The sequence below is a fragment of the Octopus sinensis genome, linkage group LG11 (genome assembly GCF_006345805.1).
Source record: "Octopus sinensis linkage group LG11, ASM634580v1, whole genome shotgun sequence".
Classification (NCBI taxonomy): Eukaryota; Metazoa; Mollusca; class Cephalopoda; order Octopoda; family Octopodidae; genus Octopus; species Octopus sinensis.
This window is the reverse complement of record NC_043007.1, coordinates 70,986,648-71,001,647: the sequence shown is the minus strand read 5'-3', so window position 1 is coordinate 71,001,647 and position 15,000 is coordinate 70,986,648. Positions and strand designations below refer to the sequence as shown.

Sequence of the window (15,000 nt, the reverse complement as noted above, 5' to 3'; positions counted from 1 at the left end):
GTTTCAAACATCGCACATACCTGAAGAATAAAATATTTTGCTTTAAAAAAAAAAAAGTGATACTCTCTTTATTCTTTTACTTGTTTCAGTCATTTGACTGTGGCCATGCTGGAGCACCGCCTTTAGTCAAGCAAATCAACCCCCAGGACTTATTCTTTGTAAGCCTAGTACATATTCTATCGGTCTCTTTTGCCGAACCGCTAAGTTACGGAGACATAAACACACCACCATCAGCTGTCAAGCAATGTTGGGGGGGACAAACACAGACACACAAACTTAAACACACACATACATATATATATATATATATATATATATATATATATATATAAACATATATACGATGGGCTTCTTTCAGTTTCCATCTACCAAATCTACTCACAAGACTTTGGTCGGCCCGAGGCTATAGTAGAAAACACTTGCCCAAGGTGCCATGCAGTGGGACTGAACCCAGAACCATGTGGTTAGTAAGCAAGCTACTTACCACACAGCCACTCCTATGCCTTTTCTTTTTGTTTGTGTTTTTTAGAGTGGCTGAAAAAATTGTAAATAATGACCTCACTGGGTCGATGAACCTCAGCAAATGATAAATGGGAGGTGAGATGATGTGTTAAAGGCGACCTACCCATAAGCCTTGTAAGCATGGAAAAACAAATATCTGATGATGATGATGATGATGATGATGATGACGATGACAATGGTGGTGGCAGTGGCGGTGGTGGTGGCGATGGTGATGAAAATGAGGATGAGGATGACAATGATAATAACAATGATGATAATGATGAATGACTGGGTAATAATTAATTACAGGACTTATCTAATTTCTTGTTCCTTACAATTTTTACCATTTGTCTTGGGGCCAACAAACTCTGGCAATTTCTCAAAAGTTTGTTTCAACAAAATGAAACATAAATATAATCGCTTCACAAGTTTTATTGTATATTCTTCCAAGTTTCAGGCACTTCTTTCAAACCTGTTCCCCTCATAATATCTAGTCCTATTTAGTTATATATGCTCTGTTTGGTGTCTATATTGTATATACTCTCTATGGTATCTGTATTCTAAATATAAAGCAATAAAGGTGACAGGTGACATGGCGTTTGGTATTTGTTCATCATTACATTTTATAGGAATACAAACAAGATGAAAGGAAATACCCATCTTCATAAACTCCCAGCAGATCAAACCGACACATAAAACTCCACTGTTCCTATGTACCTGAGATGGATATTATATCCTATTGATTTCATTCTTCAACAAATCTGTTAACAAAATAAGTTACCTGCAAACCAAGTTTTGATTTCCAGTTGCATGTTATTTTCCTTTTGTTGATAAATTGTTTGTGAAACAACTCAGCATTGCAGAATCTCAATTCCTATTCAATCTTGTGAGGAAAATTTATTGGGAAGTTCTTTGCGAGCTTATAAACCTTTTAATCTAAAGGCTAACATTCTCTATGAATTCATTCCAATGCCTTATTTTTACCATGAGTCTAAGGAACTTTATATTTAGTTAATGTTATATCTGCTCTGTCATTCAAGCTATACCTACTTTCTATTCCCTTATCAATATCCTGATTGCACAAATTCTTCTGTCCATGTAAATGTCTATGTATAAAAGACCACTGTGAACTTGCTGTGCCCAACACACTGTACTATCACTCATCCATCCAACCCTGGCCTTATGAACTGACAGTTATCACTCCCTTTATTCTTTCCTCTCACTCACATTCCTTTTCACTTTTACATGCGGGTTCTGCCTCTCTCATCAAACTATTCTCTTGAAAGAGACTTCTTGAAGATATAACAAGTTGCCAAGTACTGGTGTCATGAAAAAATGCACTGCATGCACTCTGAAAAGTGGTGGCATGCACTCTGAAAAGCGGTTGGCATTAGCAAGGGTTATCAGTCATAGAAACCAAGGCAAAAATGAAACGCACATGTAAGTTGTGAATCTCAAACTTATCTAGATGAGCAAATGGTTGTGTTGGATTTAATTATAGTGAGCCATCCAATATCTGCCACCAAGGTTAAGTGGACATAAAATGATGATGATGATAATGATAAATAAATAAATATTGCACACACACACACACACAAAAAAAAGGCATACTTTGAAATGGCAGAATCATTAGAACATTGGCAAGGACTCATTGTAATTTTCATTCCACATCTCAAATGAGTTGAATCAAACCTTGCTGAGGTCAATTTAACTTTTCACAAAATGAAAGGTAGGTCTCATGAGATTGTTAAAATGCAAAAAGAGACATAGACATGTGCTGTGTGCAAGCCATAAGGTGAAAGGGGGCTTCAACTAGACTCCATATGGGCAAGAAACATAGATATAAATTCTTTTGAGTAGCCAATAGTGACAGAAGAGTGGGAAATAATCTTGGAAGAGAAATGGTTAGATAAAGTGAATAAGGTAGTTAGAATGTGTGGAAGAATAATTATGCTCAGACAAGTCTTGGAAAATATAATAGCAACATTTCTCTCTGGCAATGCACCTCAATTAGGGCTGCTGGACAAACAAAAGGACTGTTATTTATGTTGCCTTTTTTTTGCAGATTATCTGAATGACAAACTTCAGTGACCTTATCTTCATGAGTGATGACTTCAATGCACACATTGAATAGCATCCTTCTGAATACCATAATGTGTATGGAGGCTATGGTCTTGTTTCTCAAAATGAGAAAGAAACATGGCTACAGGAGTTTTGTGCAGCAAACTTCAGGGAACCAACCAGTCATCTGATCACATATCAATCTTATGGACACACAAAACAGATTGGCTACATTCTCGCCAGAAACAGGGACAATAAAAATAAATGTTCCTTCTCGAGCTATGCCAAGCTCATAAGGGCCTGTTTCCCGGTTTCACTGGCATAGAAATTCCCAACCTGGATGGAACGCCGGTCCGTCGCAGGATTACTCATTTTTGCCAGCTGAGTGGACTGGAGTAACGTGAAATGAAGTGTTTTGCTCAAGAACACAACGCATCGCCCGGTCCAGGAATCGAAACTACAACCTTACGATCATCAGTTCAACACCCTAACCACTAAGCCATGCACCTGCACTAGAAACAGGGACAAATGACTGTAAATGCAAAATCCTTTTCTGATGAAGAAAGAATACACTACTCAAAATAAGTTAGTGTTTACTCATTTGGGATTTAGGACTAGAAGGGATCAAAGATAAATACCAGCTTGGAAAAGAAAGATAAGGAAACTTAAAGAGCCATCAAATTGTTAGAGATGGAAAGAAGTCATAATTGAAATATATGACAAGAAGGAGGAGGAGATAGAAACATATAACATTTAGAACAACTGATAGTGCTTTTGGAACAATCTGCAGAGAGCTACTGGACAAATCTGGGACAGGTGCAAAGTTCCAGTTAGGCCAAAAGTGACATGCTGGAGTAACAGTGAAGTAGACAGAGCCACAAAGGCAAAGAGAGAGAGAGAGAGAGAGAGAAAGGCTTGGAAGTATTGGAAGAATGAAGTTGCAGAGAATTATACCTGGTAACTAGAAGAGAAGCTTGGCAACAGGTCTATTTTGCAAGAGAAGAAGCAGAAAGAGAGAGGTCTGCCAATGTTCTACAGTATAAGGAGTAGATGCATGAGGTGTTCCAGTTTTCAAAATATCATACCAGAGAAAATTGAGATATTGTAGGAGAGGAATATGTAGAGATGGATAATGATACACTTGCATTTAGTGATTTTGAAAAGAGGCACTGAAGTGCTGCTATGAAAGGTTCTTAAATATGGAGAATGCATGGGAGAAAGAAAACCTTCCAAATGTGAACCTGACAGACAAACCAGCCATTCTAGATGAGAGCAGTATGATAATAAAGCAATTAAGGATATGAAGCAGGGAAAGCATATGCTGTATCAGGAATTACCACCAAGATACTTAAAATATCTGACAGAGTTAGGTACAGCCTAGTCACCAGTTAATCCGGTTGTACAGAAAGGTAACATACCCAATGATGCTGTAAAAGCATTATAGTCAGCTGTTATAGGAGTAAACGTGCTGGCTTAGAAAGAAGTAATTACAGGAGTACCAAATTGCTTGACCAGGCCATGAAAGTTACAGAAAGATTTATAGCTCAACTAATTAGGAAGAGAGTTAGTTAGAGAAGATGAGATGGAGTTTGGGTACTACTGATACCATCTTAGTATGACAACTGCAGTAGAAGTATTTATTCAAAAGTAAACTACTGTACTTGGCTTTTGTCAACCTAGAGAAAGCCCTTGACAGAGTCCTTTGCTCCCTGATTTAGTGGTTACTGTGGAAGCTAGAAGTGGATGAATGAGTTATGAGAGGCATCCAAACCACAGGGGTGCTGCCAGTAAAGTGGAAGGTAACAATGAGTACAGTGACAAATTTAGTGTGCAGATAATTCATCAAGGATCATCTCTCAATCCCCTCCTATTTATGATTGTCCTCCAGGCTATAATAGAAGAATTTAAGCCTGGTTACCTGTGAGAACTCCTTTATGTGACAACCTTGTTCTTATAACTAAAACTGTAGCAGAATTAGAAAAGAAATTCTAGGTATGGAAGCAAAACATGGAATAAAGGACCTTAAAGGTAACTTAGCAATGACTAGCATTCTAGTAAGCAGGAAAACAATATGCTAATTCCTTCAGGAAAATGAACCTGTTTGATATGCTGAAAGATGTGTTGGTAGAAATTCTACATGATGTACTCAGTACAAACTAAAGACACATAAGAAACATGGTGAAACCAGAGAACGTAGTGTTTATATGTGAAGGATGTACAGGAACAATAAACACTAAGAATACAAGGGAAATAGATTTCCTTAAATGCCCCGGAAGCTCACTAGAGGTAGCAGATAGGTGGCCTAGGTGACCTAATGTGCAATGAAAGAGAATGTTTTGAAAGCTTAATTAGAATTCAAACTGGCTGAACAAAGTTTAGAGAGCTTTTATCTCCCTTGATAACAAAAGGCTTCTCTCTCAAAGTGAAAGGCAGATTGTATGAGGCTTGTGTACGAACAGTAATGATACATAGTTGTGAAGCTTGAGCCATGAATGCAGAGGACATGTGAAGGGTAAAATGAATTAAGCTAGAATGCTCTACAGATGTTCTATATCAGTGTGTAATGCTTTGAAATGAAAATTGGGTATAAGTGGCATCAGATGTAGTATGCAAGAAAGAAGACTGGGACGAAATGGTTGTGTGATGTGTATTAATGAGGACATCTGCATAAAGAAGTGCTGGTTGTTAAATATGGATGAAACTGTGGAAAAGGGAGACCCTGGAAGACATGGAACAAAGTAGTGAAAACTGACCTCAGGTTGTTGAGCCTCGAAAGAAAAGATGTCAAAGGACTGACATGATCGGTGAGTCAATGTACTTAAGAAGATCTATCCAGCTCAGTAGGAAAAAGGGTCCTAAAAGTATAGTATTTATGTTTATGCTCCACCCTGCACCCAAGCCTTCCAAACAACTCATTCACAATCCATCATTTTTCTAACTATGGCACCATTCTTCAGTTACTGTAATTGCATAAGAATAGAATTGTACATATTTCATCTTTTTGTTTATATTTTTGTTATCAGATGTCCTTCTTGGAACAATTTCCTTTCTCACTCAGCTCAAATTTTCAATATCCCTCATCACTTTGTTTCCTACTGAATGCCTCTTTCCCTTGAACACCTTCTCTCATCTGCCATCAAAGGTCCCTATCCACCTTTGTTTGTCACTCACTGCATCCAACCCTACATACCTCTAACCTCCATCTCTGTCACTGTCCATCTGTCTGTCCCAACCCACTTCACATCATCTTATTTCTCATCCATCTACATTTTTATTGTACTGTTGCTTTCTACACCCCTCTCTTATGTACTGGCACTTATCACCACTTCTATTTTCTTGTAAATACATTATGAAAAAGCAAATTTATTGCAGTATTTGTTTAGAGATAATATCTCTTCAAGATCTGCCATGTTTAAAAACAGAAATAGTAACAGATCAAAATTGCCTGGAGGTAGCAGTAAAAATGCCACATGTTGCATATACCAAACTTTTAATCAGCTGGGCAGCTAATTACAACACCAGTTATTGTGCAATCTCTATGTTCCAATATAACTAGCAATGGATTTTATCATAGTATTCAACTGGAAATGGGTACATGCTACTGACAAAGCCCAACAAGGTAGAAGCACACATCTACCATTCCCACTCTGCCCCTACTGGAAGATTTTGTACTTTTAAACATAATAATGTCCATAAGAAATATTATCTCCAGACAAATACCGCAGTATTTTGTTAATCATGATATATTTACATTAAGCGTGATGCACAAAAGGCTATTTGAAACTAATAGTGCTTCTGGTGTATATAACTGATTTCTATAGTATGTTTTCATATGTATGCATATACACACACATAGCTAATTATGTAAGTATATACAGAATACAACATAAACATATCATTGTGTGTGTAAATCAAATTTCAAAATATCAAGATTTTAACTTTTATTATTATTATTATTATTATTTATTTCTTTGTTTTATAACAAACTTCAGGTAAATAGTTCTATAACAAAGGTAATTATAACCAGGTGGCGTTACTATATAAATATAGTTGAAGGGAGATAATCTACAAACTATTTGCAGTATTGTAACACTTTATGTATTATTTTCCATTCAGAACAGATTTGAATTTCTCAATTTGATTTCTGAAATTACTATTTATATTGGCATTTGTAAATATTTTGCTTCCTAGCTTTGTAATGATAAAATGGCCAGCATGCACAATTCAACATACATCACAATAATTGTCATTATTCTGAGACAGGATGAGAGGAGAAAAGAAAGGTTGTAGTGGTAGAAATAGAGTGATTGAGATTAGAGGGAGATAGAAAGGTAAAGATTAGTAACAGGAATGGATGATAAGTGGTGGGAGTAAATGATAGATGTCAATAACAAGTGGCTTGAGTTAGTGATGACTATAAGTATAAAAAGGGTGATGGTACCATAAGGATCTAATGCAACCCTTGTATACATGTGTGTATGTACACACACACACACACACACACATATATATATATAGGGTTAAAAATCACATTAATGATTTTTATCAGGTAGCCAGTATGCTATGAAAATTTATAGGTAATTTATACATTAAATTAATAATAATATACATGTGTATATAATTATATTAAGGGAGCAAATACAAAAACGACCTAACTCCAACTTCAAGCATGTTGGAGTTAGGTTATTTTCGCCCTTGCTCCCATAATATAATTATATACATATGTATATTATTATTAATTTAATGTGTGTGTGTGTGTGTGTGTGTGTGTACCTCATCATTTACTCTGTCTACATTTTGGGTAATTTACTGAAGAAATCAGGCATAATCTAAGAAAATATATCAAACTATCAATAAAGAAAAATTTAAATAAATGAACAAGCATGGCTGTGCAGTAAGAAGTTTGCTTCCCAACTACACGGTTCTGGGTTCAATCACACTGGCACCTTGGGCAAGTGTCTTCTACAATAGTCTTGGGACGACCAAAGCCTTGTGAGTGAATCTGGGAAAAAGAAACTGAAGGACCCTGTCACATATATATATATATATATATATATATATTTATGGGAAAAATCTTAGTATCTGTGTTTGTCCCCCACACTTGACAACCGGCATTGTTGCATTTATATCCCCATTACTTAGCAGTTCGACAAAAGAACCTGATAGAATAAGTACCAGGCTTAAAACAAATACTGGGACCAATTCATTTGAGTAAAATCTCTTCAAGGTGGTGCTCCACAATGGCCACAGTCTAATGACTAAAGCAAGTGAAAGATAAAAGATAAGAGAACAAGTTAAACTTATACTAGAAAGAGAGAAGCTAATATTCTTTTCTACTCTAAGCACAAGGCCCAAAATTTTGGGGCAGGGGCCAGTCAATAAGATCGACCCCAGTACACAACTGGTACTTAATTTACTGACACCAAAAGGATGAAAGGCAAAGCTGACCTCAGTGGAATTTGAACTTAGAAAATAAAGACAGATGAAATACCACTAAGCAGGAGTGGCTCTGTGGTAAGTAGCTTGCTTACCAACCACATGGTTCTAGGTTCAGTCCCACTGCATGGCACCTTGGTCAAGTGTCTTCTACTATAGCCTTGGACTGACCAAAGCTTTGTGAGTGAATTTGGTAGACGGAAAATGAAACAAGCCTGTCGTAGGTGTTTGTGTGTGTATGTGTGTGTGTGTGTGGTGTGTGTGTGTGTGTGTGTGTGTGTGTGTGTGTGTGTGTGTTTGTGCGTCTGTCTTTGTCCCCCCAACATCACGTGACAACCGATGCTGGTGTGTTTACGTCCCCGTCGACTAGCGGTTCAGCAAGAGAGACCGATAGAATAAGTACTAGGCTTACAAAGAATAAGTCCTGGGATCGATTTGTTCGACTAAAGGCGGTGCTCCAGCATGGCTACAGTCAAATGACTGAAACAAATAAAAGAAAAGCATTTCGCCAGGCATGCTAACATTTCTACCAGCTCGCCGCATTTAGAGAGAGAAGCTAATAGTAGTAGAAAACAGTATAACTACTGCCACACATAAACAGGAATTAGATCTAAAGGAAACAATGTAATTATGGTAAGTTAAAGACATAATAGACACGTAAGAGTGTATTTTGAGTAAAAGTTAAATTAGCTGACTGTTATACAAAATTCAAAGTGTGAAAAAGGAGTATAGCTGTAAAAACAGAAGGGATGCATACACATCCGTCTGTGTATGTGTGTTTGTGTGTGTGATATTTTAGAAAAGCAATACAATATAGAAATGTATGTAGAATTATATGTGGCAATCATACATAATGGTTTAATAAGGCTACATTCTTCTATTCCTTTACCTGTTTTAGTTGCATGACTGCAGCCATGCTGGGGCACTGCCTTGAAGAATTTTGTGTTTAGTTGAATGAATTGAACGCCAGGACTTATTTTCCAAACCTGGTACATATTCTATCAGTATCCTTTGCTGAACTGCAAAGTTATGGGGAAATAAACACACCAACAAAAGTTGTTAATCATTATTGGGGAGGGGGGGAAACCAAAGGTACAATTACACACACACACAAACACACAAATATATATGAGGGGCTTCTTTCACTTTCCTCAGCCAAATCTACTAACAAGGTTTTGGTTGATTTTGATGCTACAGTAAAAGACACCTGCCCATGTGCCAAGTAGTGGGACTGAACCTAGAACCATATGGTTGGGAAGCAAACTTCTTACCACACAGCTATGCTTTACAAATATATATACATACATATATATATATATATATATATATATTATATATATATATATATATATATATATATTATACACACACACACATATCTATATATATATATATATACATGCATATATATGTATGTATACGTTCGTATATGTAAGTATTTGTATGTTTTAAATATATATATATATATATATATATATATATATATATATTTGTATTTATGCACAATCTGAGTATATTCAGAGCCAGAAATCCAGGATCTGGAATTATCTAGTAATTTTTTTGTTAGTTTATTTTGTCTCTTCATCTTCTCTCCTGGTGCTGTATGAACATTTAATGTGGTCTTAAAGTCAGGTTTTGGCTGCTATTTCCAGCGTGGTGGTATCTCTTAGATACCCTAAATTATAATTTTACATACATATATATATATACATACATATATATATACATACATACATATAAACATACATAAATACATACATATGTATACATATATGCATGTATATGTATGTATATATATATATATATATATATATATATATATATATATATATCTTTTACTCTTTTACTTGTTTCAGTCATTTGACTGTGGCCATGCTGGAGCACCGCCTTTAGCCGAGCAAATCGACCCCGGGACTTATTCTTTGTAAGCCCAGTACTTATTCTATCGGTCTCTTTTGCCGAACCGCTAAGTGACGGGGGACATAAACACACCAGCATTGGTTGTCAAGCAATGCTAGGGGGACAAACACAGACACACACATACATATATATATATATATATATATATATATATATATATACATATATACGACAGGCTTCTTTCAGTTTCCGTATATATATATATATATATATACACATACATACATATACACACACACACAAAATGATTGTTATAACTATATCACACAGACATAAATAAACAAGGTGATGTAGGATACATATATAAATGCATAATTATATTGAAATATGGGGTAAAAATACAATAATTCTTAACCTGGAAATATAAATCAATACTGATGAAATATAAACACATAAACAAATATACATATGCTCATAAATATAAATACACACACACACACACACACACACACACACACTTGCTTCTCCTACTGCCACTTCTGCAACCACAACTCATCGTTCTCTCATCCTTCTCCTGTTCACTGTATCACCAATACTATTCTGCTACCCTCTCCCCATTTTTTCTGCCCTGTCTGTCATCACCTACTCTTCCTACCTCCTCCTAACTCTATGCATCCACCACTCCTTATCCACCCTTCAATGCCACCTCATCTTTACACTCATCACTCACCTTCCTTTCCCTTACCCATTCGTTTTTCTCACCACCACGACCACCCCACCACACACACACACACACACACACACTGGCAACCTCCACCTGGTTCCTCACCTTCACTCGCTTCTACACATCTTGTACCTTGAGAACTCACCTTGATACCTCATCATCGCAATTTTTATCTCTTGCCAGCTCCACTCAATCTCCTCCATCTTCTCTTCCAAAATGTAGGCCCTTCAAGGCAATAAACCTGTCCTTCTTTGAGCCCTTTTCTCTCATAATTTAACCCCTCATCTCCTAGCATAAAGCTACACCATCAAGATTCATAGTTTTGAAGTTACATGGCAACCTCACTAATGCTGTGACACACAAAAAAAAACCACCCAGATCATGCTGTAAAGTGATTGGTAATAGGAAGGGTCAAACTATGCTGATGCAGACATTGGAGCACAATGCAATCTTTGGACCCATTGGATTATGTCTCACTGATCAATCCATGCCAACACAGAACATGGATCTCAAATGACAATTATATATATATATTCTTCTTTTAACATATATATATATATATATATAACCCTTGATTCAATAACACCGTGTATAAACTCGATACTTGGAATGACCAATTTTAAATACTATTGGATTTTACTCATAAGGTATTAGAATCTTTTATGTATACCATTCTGCCTAAATAATGGATCTACAAATACAATATCCCTGCATATCTCACATCTATTTTCATTCCTCCACCTCACTCGCCATTTCATATTTCATCTAAATTAATTATTGCTTAACCATTTTCTCACACCATCTCTGATGAAGAGATATAATAAATATCCTAGAAACAGCTGTAAGACCTTCTATTTATAAATGTTCTAAAATCAACACATCTTTGGTTTTTTATCTCATTAAGGAAAAAAAATTTTTAATATATTCTTCTTTTCTTATTGATTTCAGCCAGAAGCTGCAGCTTTGTTAGGGCACTGCAATTAGTGTTAATGTTTGTTTATTTCAAATGCATTTCTTGGCCCTCTCTCCAAAGTCAGTGCTGGGTAAACAAGTTAATTGGACATAGCTGCACTACTTTGCATTTTTCACTGCAATGTTGTTTATATCTGATAAAACTTTGTCTAAATATTCTTTGAACACATCCACATCTTCACCTCATAGATCTCCAAAGCCTTTTGGCAAGGTATCGAAAAGCTGTGGGCCTTTGAACTCTAAAGTGTTATGGTATTGGATTCTTACTCTGAAGGGAGAAAGTAAGATCTTTGATATTAAGCAAGTGATTAGTGTAGCTTTCATTTCCAAAGTTGGGCACCAAAATTTGTATATTATGTGGTAGGGCTTCAAAAAATAGAATAACACTCGATCTGCTAAGAGAGTAAAGAGAGCTTATAACGAAATCCACAGAACTTGTGAACTTGTGATAGCTATTTACATTATATATATATATATATATATATATATATAAAGTTAATCCAAATATGAAAGCACAAAAAAACACAACACGAGGACGTGGAACAAATATAGTATTATTGGACGCTCAGGAAGGAAGGGAAGAAGGAGGGTTTAACGTTTCGAGCGGAGCTCTTCATCGGAAACATAGGAGAAAGAAAGATCCAGAGAAGGGAAGACAGAGGAAAAAAAAATCGCCAACGGTACACAGGTGGTCACATTTTGAATGATATATATATATATGTATATATATATATATATATATGTATATATATATATATATATTTTTTTTTTCCTCCGTCTTCCGTTCTCTGGATCTTTCCTTTTCCTATGTTTCTGACGAAGAGCTCCGCTTGAAACGTTAAACCCCCCCTTTTTCCCTTCCTTCCTGAGCGTCCAATAATACTATATTTGTTCCACGTCCTCGCGTTGTTGTGTTTTCTCTTTGTGTTTGGATTAACATATATATATGTGTACATGTGTGCGTGCATGTGTGTTTGTGTGTGTATGTGTATGTGTATGTGTTTGTGTATGTGTGTGTTCTCTAAGGAGGAGAGTCTCAGCTATTTTAACTTCTCCAGTTAGCTCACTCAGTGGCAATCTTCTTTGTGTAGTGGCATTGGATTATCTTTGATGCTTTGCAGCAACCATAATTAAAATCAGTAATCCAGATGACTGAGAATGAATGTTCTTCATAGGAGCAAAATGGTTTCCTTTTTCCATGTTCTGAACGATCTCAGAATTCAACCAATCAAGCACCTGCTCATTGTTGCCATCTTAGTAATATTCTCATGGAATGCTGCATCACCATGCATGTAGAGATTCCTAAGTTATGCACCAACTGATTTCAGAATTGTCATACCCCTTGGTCTTTTGTATTCTGAATGCAGTCTGTTTACGAACCAATAGCCGAGTGATTGAAATTGCTCAGCATTGACATGCTTGTTGTTTTCTTCAGCCCACTTGTATATTGTGTTCAAAGCTTTCTATAGTTTTTATGTATCCTTAAGGTCCCTGATTGCTTGTGATACTTTTTTATCAACAGTATAGCTGATGAGAATGGCTGATTATATGACTGAAAGCACGTTTGAAAGTGCTACTATAAACAGCAATGGTCCCAGTACAGTTGACCTGAGGAACTCTATATAGTATCACTGTCGCCCCAGAGAGAACACCATTGGCTAAGAATGCCTGATTCTTATCTTTCAAAAAGACAAGCAGCTATTTTTCTAGTTTACCAATGATATCAAAGTCACACAGAACAACTTTGTTGAAAACCTTGGCAAAGCAAAGACAAATCACATCCACATTTGACCAAGCTGTTGTATCAATATCCAGTCATAATGCTGTAGAAGCTGTGTGAAGCAGTTCCTTGATAGAGGTCGTGCTGCAGGTTAGTGAGCAAACCATTTTCTTCTAGGAACATAATCAGCTTCCTTCTCACAAAGTGTTCCATGGCTTTGCTGATATTTGAGGTTAGAGAGATAGGCCTGCTTTGCTCCTGCCTTTGTGGATAGAGCATACAATACTTTCTTTTAAGATTTTGGGAAGAAACACTAGAAAAGTATCAGCAGTAGTTTTTTGAAAGCATGTTTAAGAAAAGCTGAAAGATCATCAAGGTTTACTGCTGAGTTTGAGGTCATCTCATCAATGGCTGGTAATACATCCTCTTCTTTTATGTCAATGCAATCAATGTAATCATGAGAAGGAGAAAGAAAGAGAGAGAGAGAGAGAGAGAGAGAGATTTCAATGTTGTCTCTTCCTTGTATGGATCTACAATGTTGAAGAACTCATCAGGTTTGCTTATTTGAATATTTTCCAGTGGAGGAGTGAAACAATGGCTCTATTTTATAGCGCAGTGAGGCAGATTCTTTTGTAAATTTTTTGAAAGGCTTTAGGGTTCATATACATAAATCTAAATGATCATACAAACACAGATACACAAAAATGCCTACACTTAATAATAAACACTCTGAAATAATCCATATCTGCCAACACCTGACATATAAAACCCTAAAACATTTTAAACCCTCAAAAATTACAACCAGCTAGCTCTATCATCTAAAACATCAATGAATTTCCTTTATTAACACTATAAAAGTCAATATATTTAATTTTACACTTGGTTTAAGAAATTCAATATCTTTATTTGCTTTTGTGTAAATATTTCTTCAGTTATACACTAACATTATCCATCATTCTTCTATGAATAAGATCCAACCAATAATACTATTACAGTATTCTTTAGCTATATTTTAATGGTTTGCTAACAGTTGAAGCTATACAACTATAATTCCTCTATCCACCCTCATTTTATCTTGCACCTATCTGTCTGCTGACTTAACCTATTTTTCTTTTATCAACATTAAACTATTTCTTTTTCCAACTGCAAATAAAATAAAAATTCCTTGTATTGTAATTTTTACAACTGATATAAACCACTACTTTTAAACTGCCTATCTTTTCATAAGGTTTTCCTCTTGTTTTCCAATATAAATACTTGAAAGTGTAGCATTTAACATTAGTTGAATAAGTTGTAGGGCAAAACTTAATGTGTCAGTTAACACAAACTGCACATTATGCATGTATTAGGTATATATGAAATACATACACTAAAATATATATACTTTTTATTTGTTCCAGTCATCTGATTGTAGCCATGCTGGAACAGTATCTTGAGGAATTTTAGTTGAACAGATTGACCTCAGTATTTTTATAAAGCCTAATACTTATTTTATAGGTCTCTTTTGCCAAACTGCTAAGTAACAAGGATGTAAATACACCAACATATATATATATATATATATATATAAACACACACACATATAAATGTATGTGTATTTTTCAATGTGTACAAATAACATTGAAAAAATAAATAAAGGGTAGCAAAAAATTCACATAAGTACCAAGGATGTTACAGCCTACTTATAAAAGTAGAAATTCCAGGGTTTAGTGAAATGTTTTTGTAT

At 35.6% G+C, this 15,000-nt stretch overlaps 1 protein-coding gene across 4 annotated transcripts in view; it reads right to left on the bottom strand.

Moving 5' to 3' along the window:
* LOC115217708 (unconventional myosin-X) overlaps nt 1–15,000 on the bottom strand; it is a 560,656-nt gene that overhangs the window by 379,212 nt on the left and 166,444 nt on the right. For all 4 annotated transcript variants that reach the window (XM_036507677.1, XM_036507678.1, XM_029787467.2 and 1 more), the window contains one exon: nt 1–20. This exon is cut by the window's left edge and continues 98 nt beyond it. In XM_036507677.1, coding sequence (XP_036363570.1) covers nt 1–20 — 20 coding nt within the window. The remainder of the gene's footprint in view (nt 21–15,000) is intronic.